This window comes from Punica granatum, chromosome 7 (assembly GCF_007655135.1).
Source record: "Punica granatum isolate Tunisia-2019 chromosome 7, ASM765513v2, whole genome shotgun sequence".
Classification (NCBI taxonomy): domain Eukaryota; kingdom Viridiplantae; phylum Streptophyta; class Magnoliopsida; order Myrtales; family Lythraceae; genus Punica; species Punica granatum.
The window spans coordinates 3,578,204-3,598,962 of record NC_045133.1 but is presented as its reverse complement, the minus strand read 5'-3'; the positions used below and the strand labels follow the sequence as shown (position 1 = coordinate 3,598,962).

The 20,759-nt window shown below is 41.7% G+C and overlaps 2 protein-coding genes across 2 annotated transcripts; one reads left to right on the top strand and one right to left on the bottom strand.

Annotated features, from left to right (window-relative positions):
- The first annotated feature begins 4,210 nt into the window (after positions 1-4,210).
- Positions 4,211-5,411, top strand: LOC116215318 (mitogen-activated protein kinase kinase 9-like). The gene has a single exon (XM_031550976.1). It carries the CDS (start codon positions 4,293-4,295, stop codon positions 5,235-5,237), a length of 945 nt encoding a protein of 314 aa, XP_031406836.1. The 5' UTR covers positions 4,211-4,292; the 3' UTR covers positions 5,238-5,411.
- Positions 5,412-8,804: 3,393 nt separating this feature from the next.
- On the bottom strand, positions 8,805-19,358 carry LOC116213648 (NF-X1-type zinc finger protein NFXL1-like). Its single transcript, XM_031548670.1, has 11 exons — positions 19,092-19,358; positions 15,197-18,675; positions 12,173-12,398; positions 11,568-11,810; positions 11,415-11,468; positions 11,274-11,318; positions 10,905-11,165; positions 10,766-10,818; positions 10,550-10,673; positions 10,178-10,432; positions 8,805-9,990 (listed from the first exon to the last, which is right to left on the bottom strand). The coding sequence occupies exons 2-11, from the start codon at positions 18,545-18,547 to the stop codon at positions 8,936-8,938; spliced, it is 5,667 nt and encodes a 1,888-aa protein (XP_031404530.1). The 5' UTR covers positions 18,548-18,675; positions 19,092-19,358; the 3' UTR covers positions 8,805-8,935.
- Between the last annotated feature and the right edge of the window lie 1,401 nt (positions 19,359-20,759).

Genomic DNA, 20,759 nt, shown 5'->3' with positions numbered 1-20,759 from the left:
CCTCAAAGAACCCGAACGAACACGCACGTATGCAACTTGGCACTGGGCAACTAGTGTACAGAAGATACTTCGAAGCTACAGCTAAGCACTTTATTTTAAAAATTATTAAATTAAATTATCCTTCTCCAATTAAAAAATACCGGGAAAATAATTTAAAATAATAATAAAGATACGAGATAAGTATAACTTAGAGAAGAGGAGCACGTGCTTTTTTTTTCATATCCCACAATTGAATATCATATTCTTTATCTCTACTTGCAGTATACATAATGGAAAATACCTAAAGAATAAATATCATTTTTTTTCCCGATTACAAACGGGAAAGGGACAAGAAAAGGCAAATAACCAAGAACAGAAAGCTCGACCGGTAGAGCTAAATGTTGAACTTCGTGATTTCATGTATAGCATATAGCGTATCTATGCGACATCTCTTCTCATTATCTATAAATCATTAAAACAATAAACGATTGGGGCGTGGAAATAATGTCAATTTCCTTAGGTTGTCTCCACACCATGATGATATATGAGTACTTTTATGTTTCAAATTCGGCTGGCATTATAGAATTTTCGGTGTCTATAGTCATTTTCGAATAATTCTGTTTATTACAATTCTTCCCGAATTCGGTAAGAATTTCACGTGATTTTAATTTTTTATTTTTGGGTGACTTAACATTTACGTGATAAAAGTCTCCTTGTCTTGTATCGTCGCTATCTATCTATCTATCTATCTATAAGACATAATTGGCCATTATTTTCGTCAGTTAGAGGGGGCAGCCGTCACCATTGCCCAATGCAAAACAATTCAATTCATATTCATAATATTTAGTTATGAGGTCAATTATATTCTCCACGCAAGTCCTCCATCTATCTATCCGTCCATTTATTCATTCATCTTCTACTTATTATTCAAAATTTCCTCGACGATATTGTTTATTTCTCATTTGTAAATTCTTGGTGGGGATTTTCGAACTATATATACAATTCTTCGTCAAAATCGTAACATTCTTCCGCAACCTCGTATACAGTCTATGCGTTCATTTCAATTATTCTCACTAAAAAAATTTCAAGTTATCTATCAAAAAAAAGAAAAACTTTCACGATGGATATTTGGCCGATCTAAACTCTTTTTCCCCTTATATCCTCCTTCAGCTGGCAAATTGTACATATAGATCCACGGATTAATATTGCGACGTTTTGCCAGGATCGCGAAGGCAGCAACCTTCTTAATTAATTAATAATTATCTCATAATTAATTAGTTAGATGGCAGTCCCATCAAATTTATATTTAGTGGCGGCTAATAATCACTCTGACGCACCACTTTTTTTTTTTCCTTTTCTTTTCCCTTCATTAACTTTTCTCAATGGCTCCATATCCATTGGGGAAAATCTTCGGATGTCCTTATCCGAATGGCCCTTTAAACCCTTTGTACAATCAAATCAACACTGAAGCTATAATAACAGCATTCATCTAATGAACCAAAAAGTCCAAATGACTGTCTCTAAAAGGAATGGTAAAACTTTGTATCATGAAATACTCCTAAATATTTACTGTGGTGGATAAATAAAATCAAAAACTTTCATTCTTAAATATTATCAACTAATTCGCACATCCTGTAAGGAGTAAAACTGAACTCGAAATATCCTTGTTTCATATTGAGCCGTCTTTCCTTGGATATACTGCTATTTGTATCGATATGTTTATGTTAAGTTACAAAAATACTCAGAGCCCGCTAAATATTATGCAGTTTCCATTTTGTCAAGAAAAGGATATGTTTTAGACTATAATTACAATCACGACGTGCCCCTTTGTCGAAGATACCTCGGCAGTTGTATCGATACAAATTGGGCAAGTTGCTAAGACGAGGTACGCTCCAATGTACAATATTGTAGCTAGTGACAGGAAACCAACCGATATATGAATTAAATGCTATCTTATCCTCATACCCCATTGATTTATCCCAGTGTGGCCAACTTTGGTCGGCTTATATTTAGAAAAGAATCCACTATAGGGATACCAACATTGAACTTTCTACCAAAGTAATGAAATAATCTAATCGGTTCTTCAATTATCAGTATCAATTCGAACGATTTGCCAATCAGAAAAGGATAAGAGAGGATGGTACAAAATTATGAATATATTTTTATTCGAAACAAATTGTGTAAGTCTCAATATCTGTAAGGAGATTTCAATTTGCCCCCTCGAGTTTTAGAAAATATATACTAAGGCTATAATAACGAATTGCCCCAAAGTTGCTCCATATCTATCTTGCCCAATAGTTTTGGTTGTCTCAATTTGATACATAAGGATTTCAATAGTCACATTCATACTAATTAATTAATTAAATATCTCTAGTTAAAAAGAAAAATTTTATATATTCGTTTATATGAAACAGCTAGCAATAATATATATATATATATATATATATTGACTTTCGAAGATATTTTGATAGGATTATTTGTCATCGTATTTATTACAAAATTTCAATTATTTGGTAAAATAACTTGGAGACTGTTATATCAATTTTAATAGCAAATTAGACAATACATTTTCATTATATTATTGATTAATGTACTTTTCATTCTCAGATATTAAATTTTATCATTGGAGTTCTTATCGGAAAGTTACATTTTAATAATTAGATAAGGTTGCGGCAGCATAACGTATATCTGATCAATGCAAACATGTATGTTTCTAGGAATGAAAATAATTATGACTTCAAAATAATAGAAAATCCATGCGGCAACCTTCACGCGAAGCTATTATTAAACCTTGATGACACAAATTCTTGTTTGACACTAGGATTAGTGTTATATAAATGTTACTATCCATATACACATATTATACGTATATATATTTTTTAAAAGTTATATCTTGTCCTCATAATTTAGAAATTTTAATGCGCATTGTTTTTACATATATAATTTCAAGTTTTTATTCGTAAATCAACTACTGGCTGGAATTATAATCAATGTTAATTATGTAACCACAACAACAATGTATTATATTTTTCGTCATTTTTGATCAGTAATTAATTTTTTTCTTATGTTGTTGATGGCTTCACGGCACCAACCATACATAAAATATATAATATAATTTAATCAACAAAATAATTAAAACATAAAGAAATTAATAGAAAGAGAGAGGCGTGCTGGAAAGTTAGCTCCCCTCATTTGGCTCCATCTGAGGGCTGGGTCACCTCGTGATAAAATGCAGTACAATGGAATCTTAAACAATGGGAAAAGGTTAACATTAAACTTTAATTAGATCAAACTAATCAATTTGCCGACCAAAGCTTCAAGCCAATTTTTAGAGATCAAAATATGGTCGATAGTTGCAGCATAGCATATTTTATGTATTCGGAAACAACAATTACGCCGGAACATATGTGAACCGTGATGCAAGCGAGCCTAATCTTCAAAATTTCGTGAGAGAAAAATCTGGCAAGTATAAGTTTATATCAAGTAAATATAAAAAGTCATCGATGGATCACGCTTTAAAAGACTTCGGAACACTCTCCTCTAGCAAATGGTCACATAAACGGATATTGACTGGATATAGTCACGAAGGGCTTTGTTATCATATGATGATTTGTCCGTTGCTTTGTATTGGATTTTAATCATTAAATAAGGAAAAAAAAAAAAAGAAAAAAAGAAGGATTTGTTTAAGTTGGAGGGGTTGGCTAATTGGTCACATGCAGATATTTCACAAGATTCATTAAAAAAATGATAAACCTAACTCCTAGCTTGGATTGATCTATATAAAAATAATATTGAAAAAAAAAAAACACTCCTAGCTAAAGAGGAATAGGTTCGCTCGCCAACTTTAATCAAACCGATGGCTCGCAATGATGTAATCGGATCGATTCCCGCCACGAGAAATAACGCAGATTGCCAACTGTATCAGATCATTCGTCCGCAATGAATGAAATGGACTGAAATATGAATTTCATATTATGAGCATACAATGCGATGAATCACCCATTATGCTAGATCATCGCAAAATGTGCGGTTTGTTCCGTAAAGATCCTTGAATTGTAAAATTAGTCGGAATTTTGTTTTTCGATGACAAGGGAGGTTCAAATTCTGTCTGGGATTTTACCATGGCCCCCACGTGGCCATTAGCCCTCTATCCTTCCACCTTCCTTGCTATCTCCAAATCCTTTTCAGCCGGCACTACTCAGCTCGTGCTTCCACCTTTCCACTTATATAAACCACTTTTCGTCCGTTGGAATCCAATCACTCACTCTCTCTCTCTCTCTCTATCTGTGAAGCATCCCGGAGCTCCCCCGTCTATGGCCCTAGTCCGCGAGCGCCGCCAGATCAACCTCCGCCTCCCGCTGCCCGAACTCTCCGAGCGCCACCCCAGGTTCCCGCTCCCGCTCCCGCCTTCTGCAGCCGGCACCGCCAGCTCCTCGATATCAGTCTCCGACCTCGAGAAGCTCCATGTGCTCGGCCACGGTAATGGTGGCACAGTCTACAAGGTCCGCCACCGCCGCACCTCGGCCTTGTACGCCCTCAAGGTGGTCCAGGGAGGCTGCGACCCCACTGTCCGCCGCCAGCTCCACCGCGAGATGGAGATCCTCCGCCGCACCGACCACCCCCAGATAGTCCGGTGCCACGGCATCATCGAGAAGCCGAGCGGCGACTTCGCCGTTGTGATGGAGTATATGGACGTCGGGACCCTCGACACTGTCCTCCGCTCGCAGGGGACTTTCACGGAGAGCTTGCTCGCCGATGTTGCGAGGCAGGTCCTCGCGGGACTGAGCTACCTCCACTCCCACCGGATCATCCACCGGGATATCAAGCCGTCGAATCTGCTCGTGAACAGTAAGATGGAGGTGAAGATCGCCGACTTCGGTGTCAGTAAGATCATGGGCCGGACCCTTAACCCGTGCAACTCCTACGTCGGGACGTGCGCTTACATGAGCCCGGAGCGGTTTGACCCGGACGCCTATGGCGGGAACTACGACGGGTACGCGGCGGACGTGTGGAGCCTCGGGCTGACCCTGCTCGAGCTATACCTAGGCCACTTCCCGCTCGCATCGGGACCCGGGGAGAGGCCCGATTGGGCCACCCTCATGTGTGCCATATGCTTCGGGGACCCGCCCAGCTCCCCGGAGGGCGCGTCGGATGAGTTCCGGAGCTTCATCGAATGCTGCCTGCAAAAGGACTCCAGCAAACGGTGGTCGGCCCAGAAGCTCCTCAACCACCCGTTCGTCTGTCCACCCCGGCAATAGGTGCCGGGTCTGGGTCGACCCGCCGGAGATCGATTTTGCGAAAGGAATTTATTCCTTTTTTTAGTGAGATAACTTTGTATATACCGGACGGCGATTGGGGATTTGAATCTTTGGCTGATCCCTTTACCCAACTTCCTTGTAAATTCTTCAATTACCGGAATTTTTTTTTTTTTTTGGATAAATGATGAAACTTCATTGATAACATATGAATTTACATCAGAAACCAATACCATTTTCCTCTATACGGAGTAAAATAAAAAACACCCAAGAGCTACTCCCAAGTCAACTAGTTGCAGTATCAAAATGGTGAAACATATGCCTCGCAATGATAGAGTGTGCAATTTTGCATGAGAATCGAGGGAGAACAGACAATTTTGCTTTCACATCCGAGAAGATCCTTCGTATTATAATTGTTGGAGGCGAGACTTGATTCCGGTAGAGCCTGGCGTTCCTCTCCCTCCAGATGCAGTAAATGTAGTGAGTCCAGAGAAGTTTAAGACAAATAAATTCCGGAATTTCTTCAGTTGTAGCCTTTAAGAACGGCACAACTTGCTGTTCGAAATTTCAATGAAGTTCTTTCATTAGATCTTCTTCTATCCGATCCCGATTTAATCGAACTCAATACATTTTCGACAAAAAGATCCACACCGAAAGTAAAAATAATTCAATCGTGACCCCATTTCACGTATGAAAAGATAGCAAAACAAATTATGTACATCTTATCTGGCAATAGCACTGTCCAGTGAACATTCATAAACATATGAAATGAAAATTGTCATCCGCTAAAAAATTCCCACCAAATAACCGTTTTGTCATGTTTTGCCAAGCGTGACGGTGTCGGTTTGATGAAATAAAACCCAATCTTAATTCCCGTCAGATATTCACCTTGTCATGATTATCTTTTCTTGGAAGACCCGAAATTAAACTATGATTTCCCACCTAATTTAAATCCAGCCCGGAGGATAAAAAGCGATTAAAGAATTAAAAAGGAGTAAAACTAACGCTCATTAATGTTGTTAAACTTTTTTTCTATTAGAAAGGCGGGAAATAATCGTAATAAATAGTATTTTTATATCCCTAAATTATACAATCTTTGTCGCACTATCGATAATAATAATAAGATTGATTCCTTCTCCGATAGGCAAAATCTTTTCATTAAATTGGATTTGATAAGACTTTTCTTGAGAAAAGGGGAATCGATTTTCAAGGTCAATTTCAATTTCATTGCTTAGATGGAGAGTTTAGAAATTGGGAATTTACCCAGCTTCCAGGTAATGTCACATATGTCCCACGTGCTTATTTCATATGGGGAAAAGGGTCTTTGCCCCTAGTGCTCTGCTTTTTTGGCAGGATTTGCTTTGCATGATAAGATTCAGAGAATATTGCCTTCGTTTATTTTTTCAATAAAATATTTTACCCAATCCAATTCAATTATATTCTTCGTAAATTCAAAAATATAATCATTATTTTTTTTAATTTAATTAAAAAATTATTTATTTATTTTCACATCTATATATAGATGATATTTTTTTAATGATAAATTTCGCATCTATTTTCATAACTATCTATATATATAAATATATATTCTCACACAACATATTTATCAACATTTATAATTATTGTATAAAAACAAATTGAATTGGATCATTATCTAGCAAATGCAAGCTCACCAATTTTTTTAAGAAAAAATTCAATTATTAATTATTTTATTTGTTTTTACCATGGGCAAGTTCTAAGAACCCTTCACTTGCAAGTTGCACATGCTGCTTTCCGGCCTTTCCCTTTCGGATGTTGACATGATCCATCTGGCAATTATTTATTTGGCACATCTCATCTAAATTTCCGTCAAAATCTCCCCTTTTAACTGTTTTTAGTTAATTTCGTATTAAATCTCTGATGTAATTAATTCCGGTCTATACACTAACATGTATTAATTTAAGCAGCTCGATAATTATTTTCTTCAAATAAGATTTCGAATTCGAGTATTGAAATAGAAAAAATTCGCGTTTGGAGAATCTTATCCCTTAATAGGTCAATCCAGCTCAAACTGAATTAGTCGGGACTCATTAGACTTTTAGATAACAAGTTACGCCCCTAAAAAAATTCACCGGTCTATTCGGACGTTTCAAGTCGAAATGCACCGGAAGCATGTATAAGAGAGTGATGTGTATGCACTAGAGCCCTAAATCACCCGATTGTTGAATCTGTCCGCCCTCAATCGCGACGGTCTCTTGAGAAATGATCAATAATCCTATTTGCTGATGCTTCGTTGTACATTCATTTGTTTGTTTACGATTTTTCAGTTGTTAGAGCCAGTCGCCGCCGTTCTGGTTCCGTGTAGGTTCGAATTTTAGCTTGCATATTTGATAACGTATATTCGGCAAAAACTTGTCGATTTTTTAATTAGATGTTTCGATACGGCTTCCACAGTTTGCCATTGGATGTAATATATATGAAAATATGCCCGAGAAGTTGGATATAGACAAGACGGGGGATGATTCCTCCCCATATGCGTACATCGACGTCGCCATCCCATGCCATAGTGCCGTGCTATGATGTCCCCATCATTGATTGATTACATACTTGCTGATGCATGTACCTAGACACCATGTCAGCTATTAGCACACCACTTTTGCAGCCAACATCATACATGACGTCAGTCAACCACTTTCTCCCATCCAAGTCGTATGCGTACGGTATACGTCTGTCGGCATACTATTCGGCATGTCATTGCGGTTAATTTGATGAGTCACTGCTGTTGCTTGTCAATGGGCTGTCACTCCGCTTCCGTATGTGCTTTGGTTCCTAATTAATACCGGCTTGGCCAATATCACATGGTGTTCTTCGCGATGAACCGGTCGGAATGTTATATACAACCGACAATATTGCTGAAATGATGCATTGAGAAGCCAAAAATTTAAATCACGTTGCGTGCATTACAAGGACCTTTAGGCCCATGATCTTTAAGTCGCCCCAGTAGCACGAGGGGATCAACTAGGCCCATTCCATTCGAGTCGCATCCCAAGCTCGGGACTTGCTGATTCGAGTCACTGCTCGATGAGTGAAGAGAGGTTAGCTTCCCTCTTATTCGGGATGGTCCCTCTACCATGAGAAGTATCAAAGTTTGAGGATGGGATTTTGCCCTAATTTTATGACCTTCTTTTCGGTTATACTAATTTTATGACCTTTTAATCCAGTCACTTTTTGTTTCCCCTCGTTTCGGTTACCCAGGAAGAAATTATAAGAAAATATTACATATTTGTATATATACACACGTATTTATCATAAAGAAGTCAAAACCTCATGTTCCTGACTAAAATGAGTTATTTATTGTCCTTTAACACATCCAATATTTATTGTACTTTAACACGGAACGCAAATGCATAGTGATTTTATCATTTGTCATGAATTATATTAAATGCTAAACATTCGAGTTAAAATACTAATAAGTAAAAATAATAAATACTTGTACTAATTACAAGTGCTAAAAATACTAGATACTTGAACTGAAATAACTAAATACTTGAACTGAAAATACTTACTAATTCATGTTACGGAGACTTCGAATTATGCTAAAAAGACCCCTTAGGAAATGGATTATTTAACTCTTGGTTTGAGACCACATTTATATATACATGTGTATGTATATGACACAATTAGATAGATCATCACATGGTTTCGTGCCCAATGTGATGTGATCATATGGTATAGACCATGCCGACCTCGACGAGGGCCACATGAGGGATGTCCAGTGCCAAGGGTGGCTCCCGCGAGTTTTTGTCGAGAAAGACATACACCGCAATCAGCATTCTCTTCAGGATGTTTGATCCGTCTCGTACCATCAGATGGGACTGCCCCAGGAAGTAGGTCATGCCGCTCTCCCGAGCATCGACCAGTTCCTGCAGCTCGTCCCTTGCTGATGCAGTCATTTTAGGACTCATCGATGGAAGGGTGAACCGGACTTTCTTCCTCTTGACTGGGATGCCACGGGACGGCCCTGCCAGGGTCTCCTTGCTCGGCGAGACTGCAGGGCAGATCAATGAGTCAGTGCTGTTGACGGATAGAAGGGCCTTCTCGTCTTCGTTTGGCGTCCTAATGGCGATCAATCTCCCTTCAGGAGAGGTGAGCGATTCGATGTCGCTCTCTTCCAGGGATATGAACTCTCCTATCGAACCGATGATTTGCTCCTCAAAATCGTTTGTGTCCCCGAGACCGTCACAGTAACCATACCTTACGATGCAACGGTATATCTTATAGTCCTTATGGCCCACTCGCCCGATAAGGTACCTCTGATCTGCCGAAACATATGGGAGGGGAAGAGGCTTGAAGGACACAAAGATCAGGACTTGATGGAAGGCAGGGAGATTCGTGATGAAGTGCGAGAAGAAGGCAGGGATCCCTGAGATGATGTCGGTGTGGATAAATCCGATTCCGGGTACCCTTGAGATCCCAAGGCCAGGGCCGAAGTCTGTGAGCCACTCGATCGAGACCTTGTTCTGCAGGTCGAACTCGTACTTCTGCATTGTCCCGTAATGCCAGGCAAGCATGATGGTCAGGAACAGAACTGAGAGCACGACGAGGTACCACGCTCCCTTGTGGAAGTTCCACAGGCAAGCTGAGAGGTACATGGCCTCGACGAAACCGAAGGATATGAGGAAGAATGCCGAGAGGACGAGGCTCCTCTCCCAGTACAGAGCGATCACGAGGGACATCAGACAAGTAGTCACCAGCATCCCGCAAACAACAGCCACGGCTGCAGAAAACCGGATTGTTATTTATCAGGCCGAATTTCCAAAGGAACAGAACAAACTTTCTCCCTATTCCAATAAATACGAAGGAATGGAAACGTAATAAAATCTCGATCCAAAACTAATGGCCAAACATAAATTTCGATGCCAACATATACTACCCAACACGAAAGCTCGAGTAAGAAACCGAACCTGCAGAGTACCCTATCCGCTGAATACTTTGAAAACCGATCGTCACAGAAAGGCTGAGGGCCATTAGCACCCAGTTCACATCGGGAATGTAAACCTGCCCGTGAATCTTCTCCGATGTATGTACGACCTTTAACCGTGGGAAACAGCCAAGTGCCAGGCACTGGTTTATGATGGAGAAACTGGCCGTTATCAAAGCTTGGCTCCCAACTGCTGAAGCAAACAGCGATAGAAACACAAAGACGTGCCGAGCATGTTCTGCATTCAACACATGTCCCATCCCCGGTCAAGACTAAATGACTTGAAAACAAGCTAGAATTGAGTGGAAGCTCGAGAAAACAAATGAGAGATAAGTGATGGAAGTCGTTGAATTACCGGGTATAGATTTACCGAGATGATTGAAGTCAGTTACCCTCCTGCCCCAGTTCTTCGATATGAATGCAGATTGCCCCGCATAAGATAAGATGAGAGCTGGATAAACAAAGGAAGCGAACGTAATCTGCAGCAATGGTGATGTTTACTTTTTATCAACATGTACCTTTATCAGGAAACTAATTCTATAACAACAGCAGAGGACTATCTTTTATGTACCTTAATCGACTTCTTCGAGAAGTGACCCAAATCAGCAAACATTGCCTCAGATCCTGTTGAAAATTAAAAAAGAAATGAGAATCCAAAACGAATTGTTATGAATGGAAAAGAAAAAGGCGACTCTTATTGTATTCCCAACCTCCGATGCAAAGGAGAATGCTGCTCAAAGATCTCCAGCTGTTTCTATCGATGTTCCTGATGAATCTGTACATGTAAGTCGGGGATATTGCATAGAGGATCTTCGGGTTCCAGTGTATGATGTTGTAGAGGCCCATTCCGCTGATGAAGAGAAGCCAAATGGTGATGATCGGTGCAAACAAGAATCCAATCTTGTGAGTCCCGTAGTGCTGCAGGGTGAAGAGGACTATCTGTATTGCGCAAGCGGAAGGAACTGGTACATCTGTGGACAAATTCAATGAAGAGATCGATGAACATGATAAGGCCAGAATTATAACCTCAGTCTAACAAATCCGATAATCCTGCCCCTTAGCTAAACATCCGAACTTACATTTTTCCAAGGCATCCGCAACTTTCGCATGGTTTTTGAAGGGCACTAGCAACAGCGAAAGGCCAATTAGAGACACGAACCGGATTAGCTCGAGAACTGAAATGAGTTCGACAACTTCCTAAAGAGTTGGTAAGGACTTACAGTGCTGAGAAATTTCAATTAGTGATCGTTCAACTTCTTTTGAGGCTGATAGAACTGGAACCAGAAAAGATTGGAATGAAATGTAAGCAATATTATCGAGTTGGTTGCTACTAAACACAAAAGTAAAGCAACAAATTATCGAGCTTCTCGTACCAGAGATAGCAGGTGTGAAGACCCCATCGTTGATTATCATACAAGCACCGAACAAAGCCAAGATCAGCATAACGTAGTGGCAGATCTTATACTTTTGAAGGGCCCTCCGAGCCCTCGAATCCCTCTTGCTCTTTTTTTCTGGGGTCTCATCCAAATGCATAACTTCATCAGCACTCCTGTCGCAGGGCAGGAGGCCAACTTTCGCGTGCCTGCACAGTAACGAGTACAGAGCAAAAGGACCACCTACAGAAGGTTTATGGAAGTAAGTTACTAGTGAAAGTTTCACAACAAAGTGATCTGAAAGCTTTGACTTTGGTTGTATTCGTTACTCAATACTCCTATCCCAATTTATGAAGCTTCAATACGTGATGAAATTTCAATTTTTGATACAAAGTGATCTGAAAGCTTTGACTTTGGATGTATTCGTTGCTCAATACTCCTGTCCCAATTTATGAAGCTTCAATACGTGATGAAATTTCAATTTTTGATGTGCCATTGCTGGCTGATCTAGAAAATTTAAGTTGACTAGATGAAGGCAAGACGCTATGACATATCTATTACTATATAATTACATAGGCATAAGACGAGATTACTGGTTTTTTTACCTTCTCCATCATCATCGGCCCTGAGAACTATGAATGCGTACTTGAGCAAGGAAATGATGGTGAGAGTCCAAAAGATGAAGGAGAAGAACTCATACACTGTCTGATCTGATATGAATTCTTCTGTCAGGATCATCTGGAAAACGTACAACGGAGCCGTGCTTATACGGCCATAGACTACTCCGAGGCTCTGGAACGACAAGAGAGCAACGTGCTTCCGTGTCTCTTTCTGCATACCCATCATAGGAAAAAGAATAATGACCGTCTTTACATTTATTATGTCAGAAATTTCCTTTGAAATTATCATGTCTTTGCGATCAGTAAAAAAGAACTTAAAGGCTGGCTGAGAACTATTCTGATCAAGAAACCAAGCAAAGGACTTTTGGTGCCCGAAAATCTGCAGTTTAATGTCTTGCACAGATTCCATACGGCTGGGATCAAGGTTTAGTGCGTGTTCATGTTATTGTTGTTAAGAAAGCCGATCTCGCATCGGCAACATATATGTGCTGCAGACGATATTTGGTTTTTGGAGATAACAGTGTACTGTTTTCCACATCAACAGCTGATTTTCCTTCAAAAGCTCAATGAAAAGGCATCAGCAGACGACAGAAAACCGAAACACTAACTTCACCTGAGTTCCATGAGAGAAGGCACCGAGGCCTAATGCGGCATCCATGAAACAGCACAAGGATTTTTTCAGAAAGCAAAAGAACAAACTTTCAGCAAATGACAATGAAAAACCAAGAAATGCGTACAGATAAATACCATGATAAACCAGTCAAGGCGACGCGCAAATGATTGGCCAAAGGTCCGGAGAGTACTAAGCAAAGATGCGTATCTCGAGAAAGCGGAAAAGAAACCGAGAAAAGGAAGAGAGGAGCTACCGGGTAGATATTGTATATTCTCTCCTGGGAGGCCAAAGAAAATGTTGTGTTCTTGAATTCTCAGCTCTGTGGTTTTTGAAAGCTACACTGTATGTTGTCTGTGGGAAGTTGGAAGGGAGGGGGGAAGCCGGCCCTGACACTGACAAGGACCGTTTGGATTCTGAGAAAAATGTTTTCCTCGGAAGAATCGAAGAACCATAGTAATTTAATCCATCCACGAAGTTCACATGCTCTGCCTTTACATTCGGACAGCCTCCTTGTGTCCTCATTGCCCTTTTCGTAAATAGGGATGGAAAACCGATTCAGTGTAATAACGCTCGGTTCTTTACGGCAGTTATACGACTATTTCCACAATAACACACAAAAACTATTTGAAACTCCTCAATTTTTTATCCCTTTCCCTTGCATTTCTTCATGCTGATGTTCGGGCCGTTGTCTGAACACGTTATCGAACGTCCGTAGCTGCAAAGGAGGGTCTGCAAGCAGAAGACAACCCTTTTTTTTTTTTTAATACCTCATTCATTTGTAATAAATTGTGCAACTAAACGTCTCATATTTCTTTCGAAAATATTTGACAGTTGGAAATGATGGTAACCACGATATATAGTTGCTTTCTTTGTAATTTGTTATATAGAATTCTAACAAAAAATTTGTCCATACCAGCAAAACTTGTTGCTTATTTTCCTTTTCATCTGTTTGTTTTGGTTCTTCATTTTATTATTTAGTGTATGGCATAGGCAATGATCTCCGGGGAAATTCATGGAACTGATTCAATACCAAAAATGTATTTTCAAGGAGCTGACCCTTCATACTTTGGAAGGAAAGAGATCAGAGGAAAGGGAAGCAGGCTCTGCACAAGGAAATCAAATCAAATCAAATGCTTAGGTTCCAGTTTCCTCGTCTAGTGTCACTTAACGAGATTACGCGCATACAACACCGAACAGAAACGCAATTGCAACAACCTCTAATTTCCATTATCGTACCGTCGGCCTGACAGATAATCGATGGAGAAGATATATTCTCATGATATATACTCTTTCCTTGACTGATCTCTTTAATTTGTTATACATATACCCTTCTCTCTATAACTTGGTAAACTCATCGTAATCCATCGGGACCCTGCGGCTGGAACAGGAAGTTTCGGGCAGAAGATACATATCCAGATATATCGCAAGATTCTCAGCTCCTCATCTTGACAGAGTGAATGAGGAAACATGATCAAAGTCTCATATTTCATCTATATAAATAGCTAACCAAACGCACACTACTCCATCACTCATATACAAACTGTTCCTTTCTTTCTGCATTGCTCGGTTCATTCTCCTTGTTCGGATCTACAGTCCAATCAATGGGTTCGAAGCAAGCAACTCTCGTGGCGGCTGTTCTGATCATCTCTCTCATACTCTCTCTAGGTAAGTGAATAACATAGACGTCCTTTCAGATCTTATCGTTGTCCCGACTCGCTTGTTTACGCTGTTTAACTACGAGAAACTTTGGGGTCCTTCTGCAGGAGTCGAGCAATCGGAAGCAGTGGACTGCAAGTTTGTGGGGACGTGCCTATCGAAATATCAATGCAAGCAGATGTGCATGGCCAATGGATTCTCTGAAATTTATGCTATATGTGTTCCTCACGAGGGGCCGCTTCCTCAATGTTGCTGCATCGTAGACATAGACTAGATTAACCACAGTGAAATTAAATCCGAAGATTAGATGGAGTACCGGAAAAAACTCAGATCTTTTTTTTCCCTCAGTGGCTATTACCTTTTAATAGTACCGCAATGAAATACCATTAGTTGTTTTCTTTTCTCTCTTTTGGTTTCGTGTTTTGTTCATTACTATCCCGAAGATGAATAACCATACGAACGGCGAATGTATTCATCAGCAATGTCCGTAGAAACAATATCTCTTTTCTTATATTCCTCGATTGTAATGAATTACGAGAGAAATTCTTCAAGGAAAACGCAAATACAGCAAAAGAAAATCCATCCATCTCCAACTAATATGAGGAGAACTACCAAATGTTCCAAACTCCAATTCGACCTAACGGGGAAGGGTAAAGAAAATCTTCCTTCTCAAAATAGAAAACAAAATCCGACGAGGAATAGGAATGGACAAGGCTTATTTCGATACGCATGCCCCATCAGTCGTAAGCCTTTTCCCAGTCGTCAACCACCTCGCTTGACTCCATACCAGGATTCGCTGCCTCCGACACCGAGGAAGAATGCGAAGTCCCTCCTGCCGGTTTCGAGGAATCCCCAATCCTAAGAGAAGAGGACGGAACAGAGGAAGCAGAGGTTCTGTTGCCTGTTTCAGAATCCAACACGCTCCAGCGGTTAACTGAAGCAGAAATGGGCGGTTCTTTCCCGCTCAGAACCGTGGCCTGAAGGTCGGAAGAACTGTTTCTCGTGCTCCAGTCATCTTCCTCCTTCCATCCTGCCTCTTGTATCACAGCCTTCTTCCATGGGTTCCCCTTCGAAGAAGCGGACACCGCTGCTCCCCCCCATACATTAGCTCCCAGTGCGGAGGGGGGTCCATTCTGAACCACCACCACAGCCACCCCATAATAAACCGAACCATGGTCTAGTCTCCTGAGGGCAGTAGCAGCCCGAGCAGGGTCCCCAAAAACTGCCAGCGCATTCTTGTCATTGAGCCAGACGAGCTCACATTCCCCTCCAAACCTCAGGACGAGCCCGGTTATGTCGGACTCCCTTGGGAGGTCAAAGAATGACACCACAAGCCTCGGGTCCATATCCACCAATGGGTCAAAAACTGGTGGATGAGGGGAATTCACAGTTTTTACACCTAGAACTCGAGATGGCGGTTTTGATTTCGAGGTCACATGAACCACCACAAACCGCTTGGGCTCCCAACCAGCAGAGTTGACTGCAAGCTTCCATCTCCCGGCAATTAACCTGACTGCATCTCTCTTCTCCTTGAGCATAGGGCAAAAGACATGAACCTTGAGACCATTGCTTCCTGTTCGGCCTTTCCCAAGAACCAAGAACTTGCATCTCTCCTCAACAGCCATAACCCACTTTGGATCGCGCCTAAAGAGATCCATAACCGACTCAGAGATTGTTGAACTTTCCCCAAAATGGAGGGCCTCCAAGTTCGGGGTCGCAATATCAAAGGCATCAGCAAGAAGCCGCTTCCGCTCCAATTTCGAGCATTCCTCATCACACATGAGCTTCCTCTGCCCGAGTGGGACTTTCTTCCCCCCAGCAGTACTTTCCACAGGTTGAAGGGGTGCCGGCAACTTCTGAATAATGGAAGCTTCAAATACATTATCAGTAGCAAAGTTACCACTCAACCCGCCAGCATCACAGGGCACAGTGGCCGACAAACGGCCACATGAGCAAGTGATTGTGGCGGAAAAATCACATCTATTATCAGGGCAAGGAGCCAAAGGGTGACAAGGTGCTTTACATGTATGTCTACAGTCTCTCCTGGGGGCCCCACATATCTGCCCGCACGAGCCCTTCTGGTTAGGGTCCTCGGGCATGTTCATATCACAAGGTGGTGGGTGGCAAGTCCGCCCGCAAGCATGGAGCCCACACTGCCGAGTCTTGCCACAGAGTTTATTGCATCGAATATCCTTGGATCCACAAGGAATGTTACGAAGGATCACATGTCCTCCAACGCATTCCTTTGCCACCGGAACTGAGCAAGGAGGGCACTCCCCGAAGTGGCAGCTGTGAGAGGAAGAGTGCCCGCACGGTTGAGGAGCCGAGCAGGGGAGTTGGCACGAGGGAGGAGGGGTCCCACAAGGCAATGGAGGAGGAATTGAGGTCCTCCCACAGGCACAGGTCAAGTCTGTGAAGATTGTCTCAAGGCAAGGAGGGCAATGCCCACTGTGACAGAGAGTTTCACAAGAGTGCTGTCCACACCGAAGCTTCTTCCCACACGGCATTGAGCAGAAATGAGGGTCCCACTCACCACCAGTCCTACTAGATGAGGAGGAGGAGTTCGACAAGGGGCAGCACCGCTCACTGCATCGGTGTCTACCACAGTTCTTCTTCCTCCCACACGGTTTGTCGCACGTGAATGACTCCTCTACTGTCTGATAGCACTTGACAGTTCTAGAGGTTAACCCGCATCTGCACTTCTGTGTCACAGTCGCTGGACAAGGTCCGCAATCCCCAGCATGACACTTGTCTTTACATGAGTGGATCTTACAAGGGAGAAGCTTCCCACACACTTCAGAACAAGTCGGAATCGGATCCAAACAGCTCTTCCTTTCCTCCATCTGCAAGTTTGTATTCCCACAGTAGCAGGTTCTAACCTTTCCCGGTGTTAAGGCGCAATCCCCGCAAGGCCCTGGGTGGCACACTTCGAGACAATCGTGATTACCACAACTGAGCTTCTTTCCGCAAGAAGAAGTACATGAGAAAACTCCACTCTCCATGTCCACCTCACCCTTCACAGCCATGTCTCCACAAAGAACAACCTCAACCTTTTTCTTGCAGAAGCAAGATGCATTGAAGAGCACCTGACAGGGATCACAGGGGCCCACATGGCAGGACCGCTCGCACTGGTGGCGTCCACAATCAAGAAGCTTATCACAACGCTGGCCACAAGTGAGAACAGGCTTCCTGTCAGAGCATCGTGTCGTGATAGTTTCCTTGCCGCAAGGGCAAACCCTTGGAGGAGCAAATTGCTTGCAAGGAGGGCATGGACCTGGATGGCACTGCAAGACACAGACATGGGGGCAGAGATCCTCTGCACTCTCACCCGTAGAAAGTACATTTCTCTCCAATGGCTTCCCACAGGGCTCACCACAGGAATGTGGGGTCAAGTACAAGTCAGACGGTGGGTCGGTCCTTTTCCCACAGAAACACAAATACTGAATTTCCTTGGACGATGTTAGCTGCACCCGTTGGCATCCCGGGCAACGCCAGTTATTACCACTGCTCTTCTCAGCAGACAAGTCCACGGATGTGGGGGCGCGGGCCCACTTCTTTATGCAGTTGAGGTGGAAGATTGAATAACAGCTCGAGCAGGACCAGATGGTAGCAGTCCTACGGACCATCTCATAGCAGATCATGCATTCAACAGCGCCTCTGGTAAGCTTCTCCTGAATCTCCTGCACCAGTTGGGGAAGGTTCGGGTCCTTAAAGAACTTGGATTCATCAAGGGGATCGCCACTCCGATCTTTCTCCTTCTCTTTCCCCCTTCGTTGGCTCATGGGTCGACTTGAGTGGCCCCTCGGTCCATGATTGGCCCTGGGAACAGGAACATGATCACTCAGCCCATTGCACCCATGAGAGCTAGCAAATCTCCGTCCATTGCGCACCCGACTGTCAGGTGCAGCTGTGGAGTTATTCGAGTCACCGCCATTTCCATTAGAGTTCAGATTAAAGCTCGATGGTGGGTTGACAGGAGTAGCAGCAGGAGGAGGAGCATTCGCAGATCCTCTAGGGACCCACTCCTGTCGGGCATTCGGAGCTTGAAATCTCAACCCGGCTCTGCGCTCATTTCGGACATGAAAGCTCATATTTTGCGATCTACACTGATGATCACCAGTACCCGAATCCGCCAAGACCCAACAAGAGTAAGCACTATCTGATTGAACCTCCGCCAAGGTCGAGTACACAAATTCAAGATGCTCCGATCACTTCGAAGCTGCAGTCGATAGCAAAAACAAGTTGGAGACCGAATATTCAACAGAATACAACAATAAATCCATACCGATAGAATCTGGTACTGGGAAATAATACAATATCCTAATGTTTTCAAAATTCCTTCTATCGGGTTGAAATTCCTCATCTTTCACATGGAAAAACAGCATCGGACATGGAAAAAAAAAAGAGCTATCAATCGATTGAAATTTCAGTTCTTGCATCATGCCTTAGAAATTTCTCAGCAGCCAAACCCACATAAACTGGAACTGATCCCACAATCAAGATCACCGAGTACCGAAAACCCAACAACCTAATCCAATCCCCGCCTCCAAATAATCGCCAAAATGAAGAAAAACAAGGAGGAAAACAAAAATCGATGATTACGGAACCGTCCAGGAGACTGGCTGGAGCTCTCACCTCAATGACGAAGCTGATCCAAAGAAGTCTCCCTACCGCCCTCTGCGGCCACTCAGCACTCCCAATTATCGGATTGGGTTGCAGAAGAGAAACTGTTCACCCGATTCTTGAAAATAAGGGGCAGCAGATGAAGGGGAAGAGGCTCCTCACCGGCTCGGACCGAGCTTTCTTTGATTTCGGGTGAAAAAATAAATAAATAAATAAAAATCGCCTTTTTTCGGCTTCCTGGGTCTAAACCGACCCGACAACGTGAGACTGCAAACTTCTCCGAGGGGCAATATATATATATATATAGGTTGGGTGCGTGCGGGTCAAATTCCTTAGCCCCCACGCACATGAAAAAATAAATTCAAAAAGAAAAATAAAAAATTGTCCAATATTGACCGACAAGAAAGAAACCGCCTCTTTAATGAGCTTCAGCCCATAGAGATCCTGTCACTGTTCTGGGCCGCCATTATGGGCATCGGCCCGTTCAGCTGGTCTCACTTTGGGCCCAGAGATCAAATCCTCCGGCCCATATTTTTGGTTGAAATCCTCGGGCCCATTTTATTTTGTTGCATTGCTGGTAATCTATGCCCGTGGGTAATCGGATTGCAGCAAGATGGGTTCCTGGTAACTCGCCTGCAGGTAACATCGAAACCTCGGCACTCCGATTTTTCTGCCCTCGGGTTGTGGCATGGCAGGAGCGAGGGCGGCAATGATAACTGGGGGCAGCAGTGATCCGATAAACGAGAAAAAGACCACTGTAGTGTTATATTGCCATGACTAATTCAATTTATTTAAGGTCGGTCCACTAAAAGGGTAAAACTCTTTTGGTGTGAACTTTCTCCGTCCGTGAGAATTGAATCTGAGTGGATAACAAATACTTAACTAATTGGTTTAGTGAAATTCTATATTGAACTTCAGGCGATAAAAGTTGGGATTCTTATGCTCCAGTATCATAACATAACTGAATTTTGGTAGGGAATCCGAATGACTGAATAAAAGACGCCAAGCTTTAATAGCCAAATTACAAACTTATATTTGGAGCTTATTAATACACCGATAGGAAATGCGGTATAGGCCTTCATTTCTCCTCATAGGAGAGTCACTCGTCCCTCATCCTGATCCGTTCCTTCTTCTAGAAAGAGTGAAGACGACGAAATGATAAAGTCAAGAGAGAAAAGTCAAGGGATTGATAGATGCACCTACATCTACATATATATATATATATATATATATAATATAATATAAAAATAAAATTGACTCCAAAAAAAAATTAATAGAATTATATTTAATAAGATTATATTTCTATTACTTTAGTAATAAAAGTTCGAGATATAATATAATTTAAAATTACTTATACAATTACAAATTGATGTTTTAATTATAATATCTATATATCCACACTCTGTATATATTCAAAGACACTCTTTAATGTGTATAAGAGCAAACTCATTCGAAATAATATATTCTAGAAAATGATTAAAAAGTGATAATATATGTAGAAATCGATTTCTAAATAGAATCTAATATTTAGATATATATTTATATATATATTAATCCAGCTAAAAATTTGTTTATGTCTGAGTATTAATGATTCAAGAGATATATAACTCTTATTGAAAGACAATTTGTTACAACATTATTATTGGATTATCTATACTTAGTGTAATGTTATTAAAAATT

Excerpts from the sequence above, each read along its gene's own strand:
- LOC116213648 (XM_031548670.1), bottom strand. The coding sequence starts at position 18,547 with ATGAGCTTTCATGTCCGAAATGAGCGCAGAGCCGGGTTGAGATTTCAA. Across the intron at positions 12,399-15,196 it reads ACTGGGAAAAGGCTTACGAC|AAAGAGACACGGAAGCACGT; the intron begins TGATGGGGCATG and ends ATGGGTATGCAG. Across the intron at positions 10,674-10,765 it reads TCTCGAAGAAGTCGATTAAG|ATTACGTTCGCTTCCTTTGT; the intron begins GTACATAAAAGA and ends CCATTGCTGCAG.
- LOC116215318 (XM_031550976.1), top strand. The coding sequence starts at position 4,293 with ATGGCCCTAGTCCGCGAGCGCCGCCAGATCAACCTCCGCCTCCCGCTG.